Raw genomic sequence first — 23,711 nt, 5'->3', positions numbered from 1 at the left:
TTAACTCTCCTGGGTCTCCAGTCTGCCAACTGCAGATCATTGCAGATCATCAGACTTCTCAGTCTTAATAATTGTGCAAGCCAGTTTATTTTTTAAAATCTCTGTATCTCTCCTCTTTCTCCCTCTCTCATGTGTATGTGTGTGTGTATATATATATATGTACATGCACACACATACAGTAACTTCTGAAATTGGTTTTCTGATCTGATTAGGTTTAAAACTAATGACTCTATTTCTAGTAATAAAGACAGCATTTATATTCCATGACATGATCTGGCAATGGAAATATGCAAAATATCTCAATTAGATTCTCCTAATCAACCATTTATAAGAAGCAAGGAGATGGGTGACTATGTATATGACATTTTCAAACATTTTTGCAAAATTAATGAATATGATTGTCTGATTGCTCCTAATGTCACTAGACATAGTGGGGAAAGAAGAAGATGCATTCAGGGATTCAATTTTCAGCTTAAACACAGTATAAATGACTTGAAGGTTTCTATGTCTGCCTTGAAAAAGCCCTTTATTTCCTGGAGCCACATGGCTGAGATTGCTGAAAATCAAACCCAGAATCTCATCCTATGACAGGCTGAGTTACAATAGAGGTTGAATTCCTAATTTCATGAGTATCTACTGTTAAAGTGAAGGTATTGATTGGGAAAAAGTGGGATCTTGTAATTGTCATGGATATATGGGGGGGAAAAATCTAATCAAGCTGGGGACAGTGAGTCTCTAAATATGATGAGTATTCTTTGCCAGTGGAAGAAGCCTCCCCATGTCCAGTGACAGTGGCTTCTCCACTACAATTGGGAGTGATTTTTTAACCCTGCATTGCCTGAAAAAACTGGAATGGCCTCCTCTGAGTCAGTTGTCATGTAAGACAAAGCTGAGTCCTCTTAGGACTCACCTCCACCACCCCTCTTCACATCTAGATCTATAACTAGGCTCAAGTCTAGCAAGCCCCTAAAGGTTAGGTGCAAAATATCACCTATAAGGAGGTGCACTACACTTCAGAAGAACTACTTAGATTTTTTTACTTTATACAGACAGAAATTCATGGAACATGTGTGGAAATGGATATCAAGGATGTGACATAATAATGGAACATAACGTTGGATCAGCCCAAAGTAATTGACATGGGCTCACTAAGCGTAGGTTCTGCAATTAATGTTGCAACTCAAGAAGTTATAAAGACTCTAATAGCTTAGCTGGTTGACTAAAACATGGGTCAAGAGATGACCCACAGTGAGCTAGTTGGAAATGCCAGCCCTACAGGAAGAGATTCAAAGGCTGAGAGAGATTTTAATATTAGAGTGGGTTTATCATTTAAGATCTACTCACCTACAGTGGGAGGGTCCAGAAGACATTTCACCACAACTATAAGAAATACATGTGTGAGGGGAGCCTTGGCATCCTTGAATAACTCTGTAATTGCTCTTCTCTGTAGCCCAGAACTTACAGTGGGAACTATAGTCACTGAATTGGGAAACCTAAATGCAATTAGAGTGATGGGACCCTGAGTGACTGGGGCCAGATGGCAACATTCAATCACCAAAAGCGAGGTTGGCGTAGTTACTGTAGAGGACAGAAGAGTTAAAACAGCAATCAGAATTGTCTGGCTCATGCAGACTTATGACATTGGCTGGTTGATCGTGGTGTTCCTAGAAGTGAAATACATAGAAAGTCTGCCAAATTCTTATTTGGCTTATATAAGCAGAAAAGTTCTAGGTCAGGTGAATAAATGTCTAACTTGAATCATAAAGAGAGAGAGATTCATGGCACTTCAATCAATTCCCAGACTTGAGCCAGTTTACAGACCCAGAATCCATTGACTGAAAAGGAGATTGGGTTTCCTCAAAGAAAGACACTGATAAACTATCAAAGATGTATACTGTTAATTTTTCTCTCAGCCTTCCCAAAAGGGACCTATTGCCTCTGACCAAAGAAAAGAAAAAAAAAAAAAATCAGATCTTTCAGAGTCTATTGCACAACTGACATTAATTCCAAGAGACCTAAAGTGGCACCATAGTGCACCAAAGTATAGACATACAGACGTCAGGTGATCAATGGAGTTTTAGCTCAGGTCCTTCTCACAGTGGATTCCACTAATCCCCAAGCCTATCTTGTGGTTGTTTCTTTAGTTCTAGAATGCTCAGTAACTTGCAGAGTCCCCACATTGATTCCCTCACTTGCAGAATAAGGACTTTTATGGTGGAACAGGCAAAATGGAAGACACAGGAACTGCTTCTACATAGGAAACTAGTAAACCAAATTCAATAATGCATTTCCAGAGGACTGCAAAAATTAGTGCTGCTGTCAAGAACTTGAAACATGCAGTGTCGATTTCCATTATAACTCCATTTAACTTGCCCATTTAGCCTGTGCAAAAGACAGATGGAACTTAGAGAAGGACAGTAGGTTATTGTAAGCGTATTGCATTAGTCTGTTTTCATGCTGCTGATAAAGACATACCCGAGACTGGGTAGGAAAAAAGGATTAATTGGACTTACAGTTCCACATGGCTGGGGAGGCCTCAGAATCATGGCGGGAGGTGAAAGGCAGTTCTTATACGGCTGCAACAAGAGAAAATGAAGAAGATGTGAAAGCAGAAACCCCGGATAAAACCATCAGATCTCATGAGATTCATTCACTACCATGAGAACAGTATGGAGGAAACCACCCCCACAATTCAAATTCTCTCTCACTGGGTGCGCCTCCCACAACACATGGAAATTATGGAAGTACAATTCAAGATGAGATTTGGGTGGGGACAGTATCACATACCCAGGTGGCGATTTCAATGACAGTGGTTGTATCAAATGTGGTTTCATTGTTTGTGCAAATTAACACACCCCTTGGAACCTGTTAGGCATCTGTGGATCTGGCACATTCCTTTGTTTCTCCATTACTGTCAATAAGACCCACCAGAAACAGTTTGTTTTCAGCTTTCAAGGCCACCAGTATACTTCCAATATCCTACCTCAGGAGTATATTAGCCTAGGCCGTAATTTAGTTTGCATGGATCTTGATGGTCTCTCCCTTCCACAGGATATCATACTGACCCATTATATTCATGACACTACGCTGATTAGACTTAATGAGCAAGCAGTAATAACTACTCTAGATTTATTAGTAGAACATTTGTGTGTCTGAGACTGGTAAATAAATTCAACAAAAATTCAAGGAACTTCTGTCAGTGATTTCTAGAGGTCCAGTGTGGTAGGGTTTGTGAAAATACATCTCTAAAGATGAAAGATAAGTTTAATCCTGTTGCATCTAGCATCTCCTATCACCAGAAAAAGCACAATGCTGAGTGGCTTCTTTGGATTTTAGAGGCAGTATGTGGGTATGTGACTCTCACTCATCTATTGAGTGACACAAAGAACTGCTAGTTTTAAATGGGACTCAGAATAAGAGAAGGTTTCACAACAGGTCCAGGCTGCAATGGAAGCTGCTCTGTCACTTGAGTCATATAATTCAGCAGATCCAATGATGTTTGAAGTGTCAGTTGCAAATAGGGATGCTGTTTGGAGGTTTTGACAGGCTCTTATAGGTAAACTGCAGTGAAGGCCCTTAGGATTTTGGAGCAAAGCCTTGCCATCTCTATCAATAACTACTTTCCTTTTGAGAAATAGCTCTTGGCTTGCTACTGGGCCTCAACAGAAACTGAACACTTAACTATGCGCAATCAAGTTACCATGTGAACTGAGCTACCTGTCATGAACTGGGTGTTATCTGACTCACCAAGCCATAAAGATGGACATGCAGTACTCCATCATAAAATGGAAATGGTATATACATGATCAGGCTTGAGCAGACCCTGAAGGCACAGAAAGCTACATGCAAAAGTGGCCCAAATATCCATGTTTCCCACTCCTGCTATCCTGCCTCTTCAGGTCTAGCTTATAGGTGGCTCTGCATGATACGCAGGTACAACCAACAGTGGGCAGCTGAGACACTGTAGTCTCTTTCTGGGCCATTCGTGAAGGACATTGGTGAAGTGAAATCCTTTCATCGAGTAGAACTTATATCAATGCGTCTGGCTGTTCACTTTGCTTGGAAGGAAAAATGGCCAGAGGTATGATTATATACTTAATCATGGGCTATATCCAAGAGTTTGGTTGGATGGTCAGGGACTTGGAAAGAATGTGATTGGGAAATTGGTGACAAAGAAATTTGTGGAAAAGGTATGTGAACATCTTATGAATAATAAATAGAAGATATTGATAGTCCATGTAAATGTCCATCATAGGACCACCTCCACAGAGAATTTTGATAAGATATAAGATGAATATGTGTCTGTGAATATGAGTCAGCCTCTTTCCTCAGCCATTCCTGTCATTGCCCAATGGACTCATGAACAAAATGGCCATGGTTACAGAGATGAAGATTATGAGTGAGATCAGCAACATGGACTTTTGTTCACCAAGGAAAACCTGGCATAGGCACTGCTGAGTGCCCAATCTGCCAGCAACATATCCCTGATATGGCACCATTGTCTGAGGTGATCAGCCAGCTAACTGATACTAGGATGATTACATTGGACTACTTCCATCATGAAAGGGGCAATATTTTCTTCTTACTAGACAGCAAACTTACTTTGGATGTGGAATTGCCTTTCCTATACATGTTTCTGCCAAAACTACCGTCAGTGAACTTAAAGAATTCTTTATCCACCATCATATTATTCTACATGACATTGCTTCTGATCAAGGAACTCATTTCATAGCAAATAAGGCATGGCAATGGGCCCACGCTCATAGAATTCACTGGTCTTGCTATGTTCCCCACCACCATGAAGCAGCTGGCTTGACAGACAGTGGAATGTCCTTTTGAAGACTCAATTACAATGCTAGCTAACTGGCAATACTATGCAGGGATGGGTGAAGGATTTCTGAAAGGCTGTATGTGCTTCAAATGAGTACCCAATATACATGGTGCTGTTCTCCTACAGCCAGGTTTCATGGGTCCAGAAATTAAAAGGTAAAAATGAGAGTGGCACCACTCACTAATACCCTTAGTGACTCAGTAGCAAAAGTTTTGCTTCCTGTACCCATGACATTATGTTCTGCTGGCCAAGAGACCTCAGGAGGAATGCTAAGGGAAGAATGCTTCCACCAGGAGAGACAACAATAATTCTACTGAACTAGAAGTTAATACTGCTGCTCAGCCACTTTGGACTCCTCATGTTTCTGAATCAACAGGCAAATAAGGGAGTTACTGTGCTGGCTGGAGTGATTAATCCTGACTAACAAAGGGAAATTGGACTACTACTCTACAGTGGAGGTAAGGAAGAGAATATCTGGAATACAGGAGATCCCTTAGTGTGTCTCTTAGTATTACCATGCCCCGTGATAAAGGTAAATGGAAAATTACAACACAATCCAAACAGGACTACTCAATCCAATGGCCAGATTGTTCAGGAATGGAGGTTTGGGTCACCCCCCAAAGAAGCATGACCAGCTGAAGTACTTGCTGAAGGCAAAGAGAACATAGAATGGATAGTGAAAGAAGATTATTTTAAATATCAGCTATGACCAGCTACAGCAATAAAGACTGTAATTGCCATCAGTATCTCCTTACCTTTTCATGAATACATTTGTGTGTGTGTATGTTTATATATTAACGTATATATTAAGCAAATATCTTTTCTTACTCTCATGTATAATTGTATGTTGACTTCATATCATAGTATTTAAGTATTGTTCATGTTACATCAGTATTTAAGTTACAGAATATCAAAAAGGAGAGTAAACATCACTCAAAGATTTTACCTCTATTTCTGTGAAAGGGGTTAGTGTGTTTTCAGTCATATGTAGGATAATTGTGTCATGTTATAAGGAATCATGTCCTTGTTATTGATGCAGATGAATGCCAAGTTGACAAGAAGTTAACTTGTGATAGTTAATTTTATGTGTCAATTTGACTGGACCATGGCATACTCATATAGTCAGTCAAACATTTTTTCCAGGTGTGTCTGTGAGGCTGCTTTTGGATGAGATTAACATTTGAATCAGTGGACTGAGTAAAGCAGGTGGTCCTCCCCAGTGTGGGAGGTCCTTGTCCTATCAGTTGAAGACCTGAACAGAACAAAAAGTTGAGCCTCCTCTGAATAAAAGAAAACTCCTGGCTGACTGATTAAGCGAGAACATCGGTCTTTTCCTGCCTTTGGATTTGAACTGAAACATTGACTGTTCTTGGGTTTGAGCCTGCCAGCTCTGGGACTTAAATTCATATCATGAACTTTCCTGGTTCTCAGGCTGTCAGACTCAAGTGGAACTACGCTATCCGTATTGGCTCTCCTGGGTCTCCGGATTGCTGACCACAGATCTTGGAGCAAATTTTTAATAATAAGTCTCTCCTATTTCTGTTTCTTTAAGAAAACTCTCACTAATGTACTATTTGCCAGAAACACCTCTCAAGACTCAGTGAGTAGGTGAAACTGGCTTTGGTTGTGCCAAAGCACAATAAGGAAATGAATGATTCTAGAACCAAGCTAACAGTTTAATGATGTCTAGATAAATGGAAAAAAATACTTTCATTTATCCAATCAACAATTAATGATTGAGCACCTACTGTGTGACAGGCAGCATTCTAGGTGCAAGGGAAAGACTAATGAAAGAGGCCAATGCCTCCCGCACTCTCTTGGAGTTTCCTTCTGGTAGTAGACTTAGAATCAATGGATCAATCAGAAAACAATCAAAAAGAGAGCTACAAAGCAGATTATTTTAAAAGACTATTTTGATACGAAGTGACCGAGTACCTAAGATTAGGTATCAAAGGAAGCCTGTCTATACAGTCTCCAGATCTGAAAGACCATTAGAAGCCAATCATGGAGAGATTGGGAGAAAAATTATTTTAAGCAGATGAAACAGGAAGTTCAGAGGCCCTGAGGGGCCACCTGAGGCATGAATGTTCTGAACTAGAGGGGAAAGTAACAGGAGATAAATCAAACAGGCCAGCTGTTATAGAGTCTTGGCCCTTGGCTACTTGGCTTTGTGTCCAGTGATTATACTTTGTTATATTCTAAGTGAGCTGGGAAACTTTTGGAAGTCTTTAAAAAAACAGGAATGACATGATTTGATTTAAACATTAATGACTCTATTACCAATGGATGCTAGGTAAAGAGGAGCCTGTTTCAAGGATGGATTCCAGAAACTTCAGAATGCAAATTTTTCCCCTTCTTGCAACTGTCCAGAATCTCCTTCTCTCCCTGCCTGATTAAAGAAGCTTTAGTTGCTTCCATTTGTGAACCTCCAGTCAAGTGCGCTCTTCTCGCTCAAGGCTGTCCTTACCCAGGTGTAAGTCACCTTTGTCTGGTCATTGTAGGATGTGGTGGGGAAGCAGGTGTTTTGCCTGATCCAAAAAGAGCATCTCTGCCTCTAATGGATTCTGGTGACAGTCTCCCCATCACCTCCATACGCAGGTCCAACTTCACTTGTGGCACCAGCATCATGCCAGGTACTGTACTAGGAGACAGGATCCCTGCCCTCCAAGGCTTACAATCCAGTACATGATTTAGATCTACATGTGAATTATCTATATCCATATCTATCTCTAGCTATCTATGTACTACAATGAAGAAAATGAAAAGAACTCTCCTCAAAAGTACTGCAGTGATAGAATGCACATCATTTTTCTTTTCTGGCTGGATAAACATTAATGGAAGTTTGGGCAACTGGATCTGGGTCTTATGGGAAAAAGCAACGTTCTAGGCAGAATAACAGTTTGACCAAAGTCCATAGGTGGGAAAGCTCAGAGTATTTCTCTGAGACATGAGGCAGACTAATAGAACAGTATGAAAAGGCAGAATTTACCCAGATTCTAGTATCATGTGTTATACTGAGGTGTTTGGACAGCATTTTCTTTGTTCTAGGACTGCGATTCCAGCTGAAGCAGACAAGGCACTTGGAAGCATTGAAAATCCCCAATCCTATTATTTCAATTATTCACACAGGAGGAGGTAAAGGTCTGAAGTATGATGGTAGTGGGTATGATGGTGAGGTAGGGAAGTCTAATAGGGAGAGACCAAAGAAAAAGAAAGAAAAAAACAAGACTTAAAAATTCCAAGCAAAACAATGAAGTTATTGATGCCATTAACAGAGGCAGATGAGCTAAAAGCCCAGGAAGGCCTGATTTTTGGAGAAAGACAAGGAATCTAATTATTGTGAATGTAACTTGGAACATAAAATATTTCAATGGTGTGACATGTGAAAAGTGTGGCATGTGAAAACCACTTACATTGCCCTATGGACATTAAACCTGGAGAAAATGTTAACAGGTCCTGCTTATATTCTCTTCTTTGATATTATACAAAGTGCTAGAAGTTTTTGACTTAAAACAACAATAGCATCACAAAATAGAATGAAACCAAATGAATAACCTAAATAAAATAAATTTGTGGATGGCAATCACTCCTGTAAATTTGTAAACAGGAATAATTAATGTGACTCTAAGTTTGTATCAATTTTAGCCACAGTAAGACATGCGAGTCTTCACAATCATTCAAGGAAGACATTAGTAATTCAGCTTAGCATTTGGGTCATAAAAACTCGGTTTCTTTTCATTGGTAACCATCACTGGGAAAAGTTTGAGGGATGCAAGAGCACCCACGGAGGCACTTTGTAAATATGTAACAAGCATTGACGAGAAAGTAGACACAACACAATTTATACAGTTTGCTCTGTATGCTTGAAGTCCCAGTTCTGTTTTTAGAAAGAACCTGACCCTACCTTACATGAAAAATTCACTCAGGTTAGCTTTGACCATTTTCTAGAGGTAGGGTGATGTTATCCTCACAGAAGTCACCAGAAAATTATTCAACGACAGTCCAATTTCGAGATCAAGCTCAAACAACGTCCTAAAGTTAGTCATATGCTACAAATTTCCCCACATTTTTAATATTTTCTAAAGCTTTTTTATTGAAAAAAATTATAGACAGGGTCTCACTCTGTCACCTAGTCTGAAGTGCAGCGGTGCAAGTTGTCCAATCGTGGCTCACTACAACCTCGAACTCTTGGTCTCAAGTGATCCTTCCTTCTCAGCCTCCCAAGTAGCTATGATTAGGCACCTTCTGTTTTGCCTGATTTTTCCCCACATTTTTATTGTATCCTTCCCTTGTCTTGTAAAGTGTAGAATATGTCTAAAATAATGTAACCAATCCACATTATCTTAAATACTCCAAGTTTCACAAATGGCAGCTCATTTCCAGCATCATTATGCTAATTAACATGCTACTACTTTCATCAGGCAGCCCATTTCTAACAATCATTATGTTAATTGAGATACAATAGCTTTAAGTACTTGTACAAACCTCTGGCCTTTCTCATTAAATGCTAGCTGATCTCCTGTGGGGTGTGAAATTCTGATTAGGGCAGCCAGTGTTCCTGAAAAGTAGCTTAACCCATTATACATACATTTAACATCACAATTGTCTACCCTAAAGACATTGTGAAGTACAGACTTCACAACAGATGGTTTAAAGGAAGAGTTTGAGAAATATAAATGATGTGCCTATGGATTAAGGGACTATATTTGGGATACATGTTGGCAAATATTAAATATTCCAAATTCCACATTTCAAGGTAAATCAAAAGACTTCACATTTTAGTATTTATGGAGTTTTCTTTCTCCCATTGTTAAAAGAGGCTACTTGAGGGATAGAAGACTACATATAGGGCATAATGTTTACTGCTCAGGTGACAGGTGCACCAAAATCTAAGAATTCATCACTATAGAATTCATTCATGTAATCAAAACCACTTGTACTCCAAAAACCATTAAAATAATAATAAAAAGAGGCTACTAATGCAGAAGGATTCCAGGTTCTAATCAGAGAAGGAGGAAATAAGTGTGGTTTATTTTGGAAATTCTACGAGCATTCCAATTCCCACCCAAGTTATCTGTTTTCCTTTGTGCTATGTAGGAAACCTTAAAAATAACTAGATCTGAAAAGTATGTCTTCAGTCAAAGTTAAATTGTAATATGTGGAATCAGAAGTCCTTGGTTCAGATTCCACCTTTACCACTTCCTAGTTATCACTCAGCCCTTTGGAGCCTCATTTTACTCTTCTCTACAGCGGGAGGATTACATCAGTGTTCTCCAAAGAGTGTTAATTAGGTCTCTAGTGCTGAGGGAGGATTTGCCACTGTGCCCTGGAGTTGGGGTGGGGAAGTACTTTCTGGTCAAATTATGTTGGCATACACTGGTTTAAACTAAGTGAAATAGTTTGCTTGTTTCAAAGTCATAAAAATACTAATTGACATGACCTCCTGGAGCGTCAGATAAATACAGCAAATGTTTTACTTCCAGAAAGATTAGGATGTGTGATGCCTTCCTCTCAGGGAATTCTAAGACGCTTTTTAAAATTATTGTTTTAATTAAATTATATATATATATTATATGTATATATTTTATATATGTATATATTTTATATATTATATAAATGTATATATATTATATATATATACACATATTTATATATGTGTGTGTGTGTGTATATATAGAGAGAGAGACAGACAGCACATGCCAGAGTCTCACTCTGTCTCTCAGGCTGGAGTGTAGTGGCGTGATCTCAGCTCACTGCAACCTCCACCTCCCCGGTTCAAGCAATTTTCCTGCCTCAGCCTCCTGAGTAACTAGGATTACAGGCATACACCACCATGCCCAGCTAATTTTTGTATTTTTATTAGAGATGGGATTTTGTGATGTTAGCCAGGCTTATCTCAAACACCTGGCCTCAAGCGATCCTCCTGCATTGGCCTCCCAAAGTGCTGGGGTTACAGGCATGAGCCACCATGCCTGGCCTCCAAGATTTTTTAAAATCAAATTATTAATTCTTCCTATCCATGAGCATGGAATGTTTTTTCATTTGTTTGTGTCCTCTGTTATTCCTTGAGCAGTGGTTTGTAGTTCTCCCTGAAGATGTCCTTCACATCTCCTGTAAGTTGTATTCCTAGGTATTCTATTCTCTTTGTAGCAATTGTGAATGGAAATTCACCCATGGTTTGGCTCTGTTTGTCTGTTACTGGCGTATAGGAATGCTTTTGATTTGTGCACCTTAATTTTGTATCCTGAGACTTTGCTGAAGTTGCTTATCAGCTTATGGAGCTTTTGGGCTGAGATGATGGACTTTTCTAAATATACAATCATGTCATCTACAAACAATTTGAATTCCTCTTTTCCTGATTGATTGCCCTTTATTTATTTCTCTTTCCTGATTGCTCTGGCCAGAACTTCCAATACTATGTCGAATAGGAATAGTGAGAGGGGGCATCCTTGTCTTGTGCCAGTTTTCAAAGGAAATGCTTCCAGGTTTGCCCATTCAGAATGATATTGGGTGTGGGTGTGTCATAAATAGCTCTATTTTGAGATACGTTTCATCAATACCTAGTTTATTAAGTTTTTTTTAGCATGAAGCGCTGTTGAACTTTGTTGAAGGCCTTTATTGCATCTATTGAAATAATCATGTGAAAATGGCCATACTGTCCAAAGTAATTTATAGATTTAATGCTATCCCCATCAAGCTACCATTGACTTTCTTCATAGAATTGGAAAAAACTACTTTAAATTTCATATGAATCCATAAAAGAGCCCTCATAGCCAAGACAATCCTAAGCAAAAAGAACAAAGCTGGAGACATCATGCTACCTGATTTCAGACTATACTACAAGGCTACATAACCAAAATAGCATGGTACTGGTACCAAAACAGATATATAGACCAATGGAACAGAACAGAGGCCTCAGAAATAACACCACACATCTACAATCATCTGATATTTTACAAAACTGATAAAAACAAGCAATGGGAAAAGGATTCTCTATTTAATAAATGGTATTGGGAAAACTGGCTAACCATATGCAAAACGCTGAAACTGGATCCCTTCCTTACACCTTATACAAAAATTAACTCAAGATGGGTTAAAGACTTAAACATAAGACCTAAAACCATAAAAACCCTAGAAGAAAATCAGGTCATAGGCATGGGCAAAAACTTCATGATTAAAACACCAAAAACAATGGCAACAAAAGCCAAACTAGACAAATGGGATCTGATTAAACTAAAGAACTTCTGCATAGCACAAGAAACTATCATCAGGGTGAACAGGCAACCTACAGAATGGGAGAAAATTTTTGCAATCTATCCATCTGACAAAGAAAGGGCTAATGTCCAGAATCTACAAAGAACTTGAATAAATTTACAAGAAAAAAAAACAACCCCATCAAAAAGTGGGCAAAGGATATGAACAGACACTTCTCAAAAGAAGACATTTATGCAGCCAACAAACATAAAAAAAAGCTCATCATCACTTGTCATTAGAGAAATGCAAATCAAAACCACAATGAGATACCATCTCACACCAGTTAGAATGGCGATCATTAAAAAGTCAGGAAACAACAGATGCTGGAGAGGATGTGGAAAAATAGGAATGCTTTTACACTGTTGGTAGGAGTGTAAATTAGTTCAACCATTGTGGAAGACAGTGTGGTGATTCCTCAAGGATCTAGAACCAGAAATACAATTTGACCCAGCAATCCCATCGCTGTGTATATACCCAAAGGATTAATAAATCATTCTACTATAAAGACACATGCACACATATGTTTACTGTGGCACTGTTCACAATAGCAAAGACTTGGAACCAACCCAAATGCCCATCAATGATAGACTGGATAAACAAAATGTGGCACATATATACCATGGAATACTATGTAGCCATAGAAAAAGATGAGTTCATGTCCTTTGGAGGGACATGGATGAAGCTGGAAAGCGTCATTCTCAGCAAACTAACACAAGAACAGAAAACCAAACACCACATGTTCTCATTCATAAGTGGGAGTTGAACAATGAGAACATGGACACTGTGGGGTGGGAGCATCACATACTGGGACCTGTCCGGGGGTGGGGGGCTAGGGAAGGTATAGCATTAGGAGAAATACCAAATGTAGATGATGGGTGCTGCAAATCACCATGGCATGTATACACCTATGTAACAAACCTGTACATTCTGCACATGTACCCCAGAACTGAAAGTATAATTTAAAAAAAGAAAAGAAAAATTAAATTATTAAAGATGTCTCACAAAGTTTCATCTACATGTTGTAATTTGGATACCTATGTAAAAGATTATATTCTTTCAAGAACAATTTTTTAAAAATATTCATGCCCTTCTTTATGGGTACCCTAACTACCTCTTTAATTTAGCCAGTAGTGGGAATGTACTGTGACTTTTTCCACAATCGGGATCATAGAATCCCACTTTTTGCATAGCATTACATGAAGCTAGTCTGTCAGGAATTATTCTGGAAAATATTGCTTGATTTGGCTATCTCTAAGACTTCCTCCTGCTCTAAAACAGATTTCTAAGATTATGTTTGTTACGTTCCAATCTATCCACTGTGTTTTTTTTTTTTTTCTTTTTTTTGAGGGAGGAGGAGTGATGAGAGGATTCAAAATGCCTCTGTATTCTTAAATTCAGTGAAATTCCTACTCTACCACATTTAATCTGACTTTAGAAGGCCCTCATTTCAACCCTGGTATTGCAAGTTCTTTTTATACTTCAAATCTTCTCTGGCTAACTGAACTGCCATGAATACCAAATTTCTATACATTGTCAGTATATTAATGATGAGCAAATTATGTCCTTTACATTTGTGAATAATACAACATTTTATGTATTATAATATATTGTAATAATGTATGTGCACTGTGTTTTACAATTTACAAATGATTTCCATACTCATTATTTCTTCACATGAATTCCTGTTTTCAAGTTGTACCCCATTTTATTTCTAAAATGTCCAACTTAACATGTTCTTGTTGCAAAAGATCCCAGCCTAAAAAAAAAATTAGAACCCTATTTTTATGAATTTCAGTGCAATCCATAAGTATTATGTAAATGTGCACATTCACATTTATTCCAGGACGGAGGAGATGGGCAGGAGTAAATATAGTTCTATTCAATGGCAAGATCCTTTTTCCTTCAAACTTCAGCTAGCAAACATGAACTTGTAAAGTACAACCATCTACTTGCCATCATTTGTTTTCATGTGGCAAAGGGGCCACTTTAAGAACCAAGCAAATTACAGGAGAGGGCTATTGGAAGCATTTGTGTACAGTTATAAAACCTAAAGTACTTCCAGCCTAGCTCATAAATATCAATGCTTCTGAGACCAGTGAATCAAGTACTTGAATTTGATGGGTCAGGTCTTCTATGCACTGTAGTCCACTGAATAAGACATCATTCACTGAGCAGCTGTTAAAGAGATTCATGGTGTTTTAGGCATTTTCTGTTCAGTACACAATAATATGAGTGTAGAAGATGGGAGTGGGAACAAAGAACAGATTCTCCCCCCACCATCCCCCAACTCACAGCTATATAACCAAGAAAAAAAAAAATTGTTCCCATAGTAATGTAGATTTTTAGAAATAAATGGAGTTAAGTCTATGGTTTGCAAAGCTAGAGATAGTTAAAATATAAACCATGGTTCCCATGACTACCACTAATAAAATTTTTCTTATTGTTGCTACAGTATGAAAATTGTAATTGCTTTGCTTCTCAAAAGATATCTCACTTTCTCATGTAACACAGAAATATATTTTTAGGGACTTAACCTATTGATAAAAATTGAATATTCGATATATCAACTGGTAGCTTTCCTCACATGATTTTAGGAAGAAATTAATCAGGTTCCTAATAGCCATAGCTGGCTCATATGATGGCTTTTTGCAAATTAGGAAACTACGTCCTTTCTGGGCCGTCTCAAGCTACACATTACACAGTTTAAAACACTGTGAACTGGGGTTACAGCTCTCCTCCAGGGTGCATACCTTGGGGAACAGACAATGGGCTGAAATTTAGACCCCACTCCCTCAGTCATGCATCTTGTATAGTAAACAATCTGTAAAACTATACATAGTAATAGTCATACTTACTATATTAAGCAACTGTGCATCAGAAGAACTTGCATAACTTTTTGCTGTCATCCGATACCCTGAACAAAAAGGCCTTCAGCTAAATGTGCCTTACAGATAATATAAAGGTCCTTCTTTCTATAGCACAACTCTGAAGTTATTTTACAAACTTCTAATCTGTGGGCAAAAGAGCTAAGAGTAAAGTCATCTTGCTGGAAGGTTAACCTTGCAACATAGAAAGGGCAGTAGCAGAAGTCTATTCGAAATGAGCTAAGCAAAGTGGCATATAGTAAACTGATATTTTTCTAGTTAAACACCTATTGTGTATATACCACTCTGCCTAAAAGGCAAAAGGTATAAGTAAAATATAGTTCCTGCTGTCACAAACTTATAATCTTGACAGAGGGAATGAACAAGAAAGAAGAGAAGGGGAAGAGGAAAAGAGAACAAAACTGCATTGGCCTCTTAACTGTCTCACTTATTTCCTTAGGCAATAAGCCTTATGTAAATGTACGTGATGAATACCATGAGATAACATACAACCCAGTTATTTTGGGTGCAGAGTAAAGAATCTCATATATGTTGCTGGAATTAGTGATGATTCCTATAGTAGTTTTGAAGGAACAGAATTATTCATAGGATCTATAAGGAGCTACAACGTAAACTATTAACCTTGATTTTTAATGTAAACAAACTCTCTGGCCCAAATCTGTATTTAAGTGAAAGTGGCAAAATTTGACAATCTCATAGACTCAGTATGATGTTATGATGCTTTTGTGATTGTGTTATGTTGAAAGCTTGGTATCTTTTAAAGCTGCCTCATTGGAAAAGGGCACAGAAGGTGATTTCAAAGTTACTTTAATTTAATGACCACTCTTATTCAATTGTTTTCACAGACCATAAACAGGACTGAAGAATGTCCGTCTGAATCTTTGCCTTGAATGAAGAAACTTTATTGAACAAGAAGTTGGCTTCCAGTTTGCACAGACGTCAATGGAATGCATTTTTTTTTTTTTTTTTTTTTTTTTTTAGTTTTATACCTTACCCAATGAAAACAGTTTTTATGTGCTGTGCAAATGGTCTTCATGTGGTCTGACAATTTATTTTTGCCATCTTTTTTTTTAACTACAGAAAAAAATTCCAGAAGAGAAAAAAAAAAAACAAAAAAAAACTACAAAACATTGAAGGTCGATATTTTATGTGGATGAACATTTGAATTGAATTCAGAATTTTCCTGAAGGTGTAGATCCTTTTTTTTTTTTTTTTTTTTTTTAACAGAAAACCTGATGTCAAGAGGCGGGCAATAGAAATGGAAACAAATTGTCTTCCTCAACAATTAAGCTATTAAGCTACTTTCTCTTTTTCCCTTCTTGTTTAAATCTAGTGGGTTTTTTTATTTTATTTTTTCTTAGAAATATTTAGGTAAGGTTTATCTTGAATCTTAATTGCCTTAATTTTAAGGACGTCAAAGGCTCTCGAGGCAAGCTGTCAACGTCTTGTTAAAAACAAAAATCAAGAAAGAATTGAAATATTGTGCTGGCTTTAACTGGCACAGAAGTTTAAGACTGAGTTTTTAGGGTGAAAAAAACTGTACAGTTTAAATGAAAATGTTTTTCTTCATTTGAAGAAAATTTGTTGATAAAAGAAACCATGGCAACTGCAAGAATTGGAAAAATGCTGGGACTTTTCATGAACTTTGTCTTAAGTGTTGACATGAATCATTCTAAAAGGCTAAAACATTTTACAGTAAAGTTATTAATGTTGGTTTAAAAACAACTGCATTAGAAATAATGCGTGTTTGGGGGCAGAATGCAGATTTTTTTAATTTACAAAGCGTGATCGCTAGCAAAAGCACTAGTGCTTTTTATCTGCAGTCTTTTTTATGAGCTTTACAAAGTTTTTAGTCAGCTTTGCTTGTCACATTGCAAAACCTAGCTTAAGAGCATAAAAAAAAAAAAAAAAAGCAAAAAACTCAAAAAAAAAAAAAAAAGAAAAAAGGAGATTAAGGAAAAAAAATGAAAAAAAAAAAAAAAAAAAAGCAATAGATAGAGAAATTGTTGACAATTTCTGTAGTCTTTCCTAGTTGTGATCAAATTCAGCCTATGGATGGCCTATTTTATACCAAAGATGAAGTGACACCCTATTACAGTCCAGAAGATAGAGGTTGTTTTTCATTTCTTTTCTTTTAAAAAAAAAAAAACAAAAAAAAATTTATTTGACCGACATGGCCGGACCAGTTCTTACTTTGTTGTTTGTTTAAACTACCTTCCACTGGTGTTTTACATAGTGCAAATAAAGAGGGTGGGGGCCGTTGTCTTTCTTTTCTTTAAATGTATATTCATTGATAGCAGAAGCTTGTACCTGCTGTGTTGAGCAGTTTCAGCATGAACAATTCTGGGTATCAACTGGTTGATAGAGCCAAGTGGCTTTAAATTCTGTGAGCTTTTCTGGTTTCTCATTAGCTCTCTTGAATAGTGAAACCTGTACTGATGGCCACTAGTAAACCAAGACGCTTATTTAACAGGTTGAATATTCTTTATGTGAATTTTCAGCTAAAGACACTTTCTGAACCTGGTCTGAAAGGTCACTTGTCAAAAAACTTAGTGATATTCTGTGAAACGGTGAGTGGTCTCCTGGAAAGGTATCATTGTATTTGTAACATTAGTCTTCCCTCTAAATTACAACACCTCTGGGTTTTGTCTTCTCACCTCTGTCTTTGTTATCACCTACCATGAATAGTCACCTTGGCTTTGCAAATGGGGAGGGGGTATCTTCTTTTTGCCTCTTTTCATTGTATTTTCATATCTTGGTGTTGCCGAAAGAACTTTTTCTTTCAGTTTAATTCTTTGAGGCATGTAGGCCCAATAAGAATGAGAATTCTATTAGTGGAATTTAGGGAAGTCCTTAAAATGCTAGTTGACAATCAAGAAACAGTATGATTTATATCAATAAGAACCAAAAGAATTAGGTATGCTCAATCATGTAAGCCAAGGAGAAATACTTGCATTTAGAATGATGCAAAACTTTGTCTAAAATGAATTAAATTGACCCACCTGTAAAATATATCTACATTTTTAATTCATGAGATATGTGTTCAAGCTTTACAGTTTTACCTGAAATTAAGGACAATGGAATAGAATTTTGTTAGGTGAAGCATTCACTAGATTGCTTTCTGAATGAATCCTTTGAATCAAATAGGTGAAACTCTTTTTCGCAAACTAAGTCACAGGAGCCTGTCTTAGTCCAAAAGAAGCAGGGAAATGTATTTAAGTGTACTATAAAACAGGGTAGGCTTTTTAAAAACTAAAAAGTTTTAAAGGTAAATCATATTCCCATTATGTCAACATGAGTAATAAGGTTGACTCATGTAAAATTGTCAGTATTCCACTATTTATATAAACTCTGGTTCTCTTATTTGCAACCCCATGAATTGGAAGCTCAAATCAGAGAATGACTCCATATATTTATGGTCACATTGGAGACAACGTGTATCCAAGTAAATGTAGTGTGTGTTACAGAGAAATTCCAGCTGGTCACACCCACCATTATGGTTTTTCATGCTTTAGAGAAAATGCTAGATTTATACTGTCTTTTGTTCCATCCTTCAGCTTCCCATGCGTTATAAAGGTGGCACTTAAGTTTTTATCTTTGAAAAGTGGGCCCCAAAGTTTTTTGGGGTACAAAAAGACATGTATGGGAACCATATTTTCTGTTTCTCTTTTTCACTCTCTAAACTCTTTGTATAAATAAGGATTATCCTGGGCATAATTCATTTGAATATGAAACCAACATACTTTCTTTCATTTCTGTGAAAAAATAACCAAAAACATGTATTAATGTGATACAAAGAAAGTCTCATTTACACAATCAACAATGAGGCTAAGAGGTAGCTACCATGTGGCTAATGAATGTGCCTAGGTAACTTCCTGTTTCTATTCAAAACTGCTGCTTTATTTGTACATTCAGAAATATTTTTTTCAACTATGAAATTTCAATATCAATTTTTTAAGCCACTTTCTGCAAAAGGAAATGACCTGTCATTTGATGTGTTCATGTGTGTTCTGTGTTTGGATAGTTTATATCATGCCATTCTATAAAATATATGTTTTCAAACCAAAAAGAAAAAAAATAGAAGGAAAACAACGGCACATACTCAAATTTGCCCTGCTTTGTCTGTTGTCTTACCTAAGACTTGTTTTGAAGAGCCAAGTCTGGGAGAGAGAAAAAAAGCATCAACAGGTAAGCAGCATTACATTGTGTGATAATAAACCAAAATAAGTTTTCAATATATACAGACAGCAGAATTCAAATTTAATCAACAAAATATATTGTAGTGATTTTTTCTTTTTTTTTTGAAATAGAGTCTTTGTTGCCCATCCTAATTAGGACTATAATTTTTTTTTTTTAAGTTGAAGTTAATTTTCCATGCATTCTGGTCCACCAGATTTTCAAGCATTTATTTGGATGTTTCCATTTTTCCTTTTGACTTTAATGCCAAGATTTAGCTTAAACATCAGGAAACAAACTGAAGCCACAATCCAAATGAGAGAAACACTATCTCATCTAAATTCTAGTTTCATGGTCAGTGCAAGAGTGAGTTCTCTTTTAATAATGATAAGGTGTTGTCAAGAGAGGCAAAGTGTGCATGGTAACTGGGAGCTCCCCAATACGTGGCCATGTCTTCTAAAGACAACATAATGAGCCCAAGTGAACTGAAGGTAATACTGGCAGGTGCTGATGACAGTTTGTCCTTGAATGCTGACATGTTTTGAATATTGCAAATGTCACAGTACTCTTAAAAAAATCCTTACCTGACTCTAGTTTTGCCAGGATTAGTTTGTTTCCTTGGTAGATTTCAACATTTCAGAACGTTACCTCCATATTTCACTTGAATTACTTATTCCTGTGACCTTAGCAGATCTGTCACATTTGAAAGCATATGACTCACTTCCACCCCCTTCTAATGAAAAACTGCACGGTGTTAAAATCTCTCCCATTAGAGATATAAGACTGACAACCGAAGAAGGCTGTTTAAAGCAGGAAGTTCACTTTATTTTACTATGCCTAAAAATACATCTTTGGACCCCTTGCAAAGTGCTTTAAAACTACTTTCAATTTATGTATGACCCCAGAAAACTAATTGTTTTTTTCTCCAAAGAAAACTCTTTATTTAAATAATTGGGATATTTGCTAAATACCTTCTTTTTTTTTTTTTTTTTTTTTTTTTTTTTGACAGTGGCCTAAAATCCCTATTAATGAAAAGTGAAATTTGATTTAATTAGGACTCTTGCAGTCATCTTCACGATTGAGGAGAAGTTTCGATAGACTGTCTAGACAGATTATGATGTTAATAGGAGATTAAAATACATTTGGCAATTCATTTTCATTCTTAATTTGAGTGCATGAACCACTGCAGATGAGCTGATAAGCAGAGAGAAATTCTCAAGTGGGTTTCAGTAATACATGTTTTTTATATGATTTGAAGTCAAGTAAAGGGACAATATTTATGTACATGTATAACATTCAGCACATTTGAGGAATCATGCACTATAATAAAGCTTAAACATGTCACAGAACCTTGATCTATATTACTTTGTCTTCAGTAAAAAGTAAAGGATGAGATTTTGTCTTTCATGTTATTGTAGCTGACACGCTTCAAAAGTTTGAACTTACTGGGACTGACAGCCTCTCACTTCCATCTGAGGGATTGACAGAATTTAAACAGGCTCATTGATTCTGTACACTCTACCCTTCCTGTGGCAAGTGATAATGGGATTTCATTAATGAATCAATTTGTTTTACAAATGACATCTACTGTGGCATTGGAAGACAGTTGGGTCTGACTCAAGTTTAACATTTCCTACCAAACATTCTTAAGTATGAAATTGGTCCTTTAATCCCAAATGCTCTTGGTCATGGCTGTCCTTTGCAGATTACATAGCGTTCAGGAAAGTACAAAAACTAAACGCTAAATGCCCAAGTGACCCCAAAGACCTTATATGATGTGAGAGACAAGAGTTCACTCCAGATTAATTTATCATTGGCTTTATACTCTAACATGTAGATACTCTCTGTAGCAAAAAAGGGATGAATATCTTTCAATATTCATTTCTGTTTATTTTTGTGAGGGAAAATAACATATCAAGAAAATGTTCTTCCACTCAGAAAGCTTTAAAGCTGAAGGAGAGGTGCAGTCAAGCTTGGATCTGCAGGAAGAACCACTAGGCCACTGAGTCATACTTGAGCTTTTCTTACTACTGCCCCAATTTCTGAGTTGTGCATAAATACAATCACTTTCAATTTTTGAAGGGCTAATTATCTACTTTGTGGGTGTGTTTTGTTTTTTCTTTTCAACGTGTAGGCCTTGGGCTCTGTTTCCTTTTATTAGCATGTCACTCTGAGGGTGGGACAAACAATTGGAAATAAGAATTGATTATTTTATTTCTTATAAAGTATTAATTTCTTAAGGGAGTTTTAAATCATTGGTAAAATTAATGTCAGTACATTATATGTCATAAATTTTGATTATCTATAATGTGTTTTCCTATTTACCACAAATAATTGAGAGTTGGCTGTATTCTTGCAGAATATACGGGAAAAAAATCATAACAAAGAATTCGGCTTCCCTCAAAAGAAAGTTATTTTTGTTTCCTTCACTCCACTAAATTTGAACCAGTAGCATGGATCCACACAACTTCTGCAATGAGAGTATAATGGTAGCTCTTGGCACAGTCATATTCATATTTTTAAATCTTTGACCAAAACTATTGCATTGTTTTCGTTATATTTTGACTGCATTACTGTATTAAGGCCGAATGACTTTGACACTCCTATGGATATTTTTATGGTCACATCAAATTTAAATAATGTCCAAAGTGTAACTTTAATGTTATATTTTGTTTCAAACCCTCTGGTCTAGGTTACTGAGAAAGATGTTCTTTCCTCCTCCCTCAAATATGTTATCTCTTCATATATATATAAAAAAAATGAGTTATTCCCTGCTTTTCAGGAACTGTAAAAATTATTTCAAAGAGACACTTGAAAAAGTTTTCTCTATTCTGGACACAAATGCTTCCATTTATTTCAAAAGAAGAAGAAAAAAATGGAATCTTAATTTAAAAAAATATATGTAGTAGTATCTGCTATGAGATATTCAGTTTCTAAAAAAAATGGGACACAGCTTCTTTTCAAACCCTTGTTTCAGTCCATATTCAACTTCATGGAACTTCTGAAACATCATTCAATTTTGAACTTTATTTAAGAGCGTTTTTGTACTGCTGTCTCTGACTGTCATGGAAACTTCTGTAATTCTGAGGTGTTTCTGGTTTTATTTTTAATTTCTTCATCTGTACCACAGTCAAATGAGCACCTATCTCCCCCATCCCTTGGGCTTTCTGTAGATCAGTGGATGTTAGGTTTAAACTTCTGTTTTCTTTGATGAAGCTTTCAATAAAAAATGAAAATAAAATCAATTGAGTAGGCTGTTGTGTTTTTCTGCACTCATCCAGAGACTGGTTGGGGGAGGAGGGCTGTTAGGAAGGAGTGGTGTTCACCTTTAATCTGGAACAGTGCTGGAATTTTTTAAAGAATCATCTCAGCTAACAAAAAATGAGAGAGGAGGGAACATTGAATACATGCCAAGGGGACCCGAGAAAGGCACTGTTTAGGGGAATTTAGAAAGAGAGGACCATTTAGGTCTTCCCAGGGACTCCCACAATCTTCCTCATTCTCAAGTTTAGGGATTTAGAGACCACAGAACTCCTATCTCCAAATATGCCTAACATCTGCCAACTATTTGATGAATCTTGGATGAAGGCCAGTTTCATTTGACACCTATGGCTTGTATCCCTGCAAGGATTAAATCCAGGTCAACCAAAATCAGAAGTATCTGTTCCTCAAGTTACAGAAGACTCTGCTAAGCACATAAAAAGAAACTCTCTTTTTCTGGGCCAGAGTCATCCAGGCAAACTTGGAGCTCATATTTAACAGCCAATAATATCCTGTTCTGTAATAGTCATTTGCTGTGTTGTTCAAAAATATTCCATTCTACTGTAGAAGACAGGAAAACAAAGGGATACATGAAATTCCTATGATGTGTTAAACAACAGAGCGACCCTTAAGACAGAAAAACTAAGTAGAGCATGTGAGTGTGAACAAAAATAGAAAGGGAAAGAAAGACCAAGAAAACACTATATGTGATGCACTAGATATATATGAGAAAATTAAGCATTCGCTATTCATTAGGTCTTAATTTGCTCACTCTTTGTTGACTTCCATTCTGGTACCCATAGTAGCTCATCAAACTAAATGGTGAATTTCAGTGGTTTGCCCCTGGTTGTCTTGGAGAGAGTAAGAATGTTCCATTGGCCCCCTCTTTCATTGCTCAAACCCCAACTCTGGTATAACACACCATCACTGGAGAAGGATGATGTGGCAGAGGGAAAAGGAGTGTATATACCAACATTGCAGAACATTCAGCTGGTGTGATCCTTCCACCCCTCTCACACTTTACCCTCAATGAGTCAACTTATCCCATGACTTTCACCTTGTTTCTTTTCTGTGGATTTAAAATTGATTTAATAAGCCCCGTGCTTCTAGTATCTTTATTGGTCTGTGAGTCTTTCTGTTCTATGACTTCCAGTATAATTTGCATAATAGCGTAGCTGGAAGCTACCACTACATCAAGGTGATTTCCCACACATGCACCCAGAGGAGGGTGTGGAGAAAGCTCTGCAACTGGTGTCCAGGCTCTAAGCATATGTTGTGTATATACATTTTCCCTTTCTGAACAT

General features: G+C 37.0%; 1 protein-coding gene across 4 annotated transcripts in view; it reads left to right on the top strand.

Annotated features, from left to right (window-relative positions):
* Positions 1 to 22,400, top strand: part of RBMS3 (RNA binding motif single stranded interacting protein 3) — a 750,151-nt gene extending 727,751 nt beyond the window's left edge. For 3 of the 4 annotated variants that reach the window (XM_023207252.3, XM_023207251.3, XM_023207248.3), the window contains one exon: positions 15,816 to 22,391. In XM_023207252.3, coding sequence (XP_023063020.1) covers positions 15,816 to 15,822 — 7 coding nt within the window. In that variant the 3' untranslated portion in view covers positions 15,823 to 22,391. Of the gene's footprint in view, positions 1 to 15,815 lie in introns of all 4 variants that reach the window. The other variant, XM_026454169.1, reaches the window with a different exon arrangement.
* The last annotated feature ends 1,311 nt before the right edge of the window (positions 22,401 to 23,711 follow it).

Source organism: Piliocolobus tephrosceles, chromosome 2, assembly GCF_002776525.5.
Source record: "Piliocolobus tephrosceles isolate RC106 chromosome 2, ASM277652v3, whole genome shotgun sequence".
In the NCBI taxonomy this organism is placed as follows: Eukaryota; Metazoa; Chordata; class Mammalia; order Primates; family Cercopithecidae; genus Piliocolobus; species Piliocolobus tephrosceles.
This window is presented reverse-complemented; position numbering and strand designations above follow the sequence as displayed.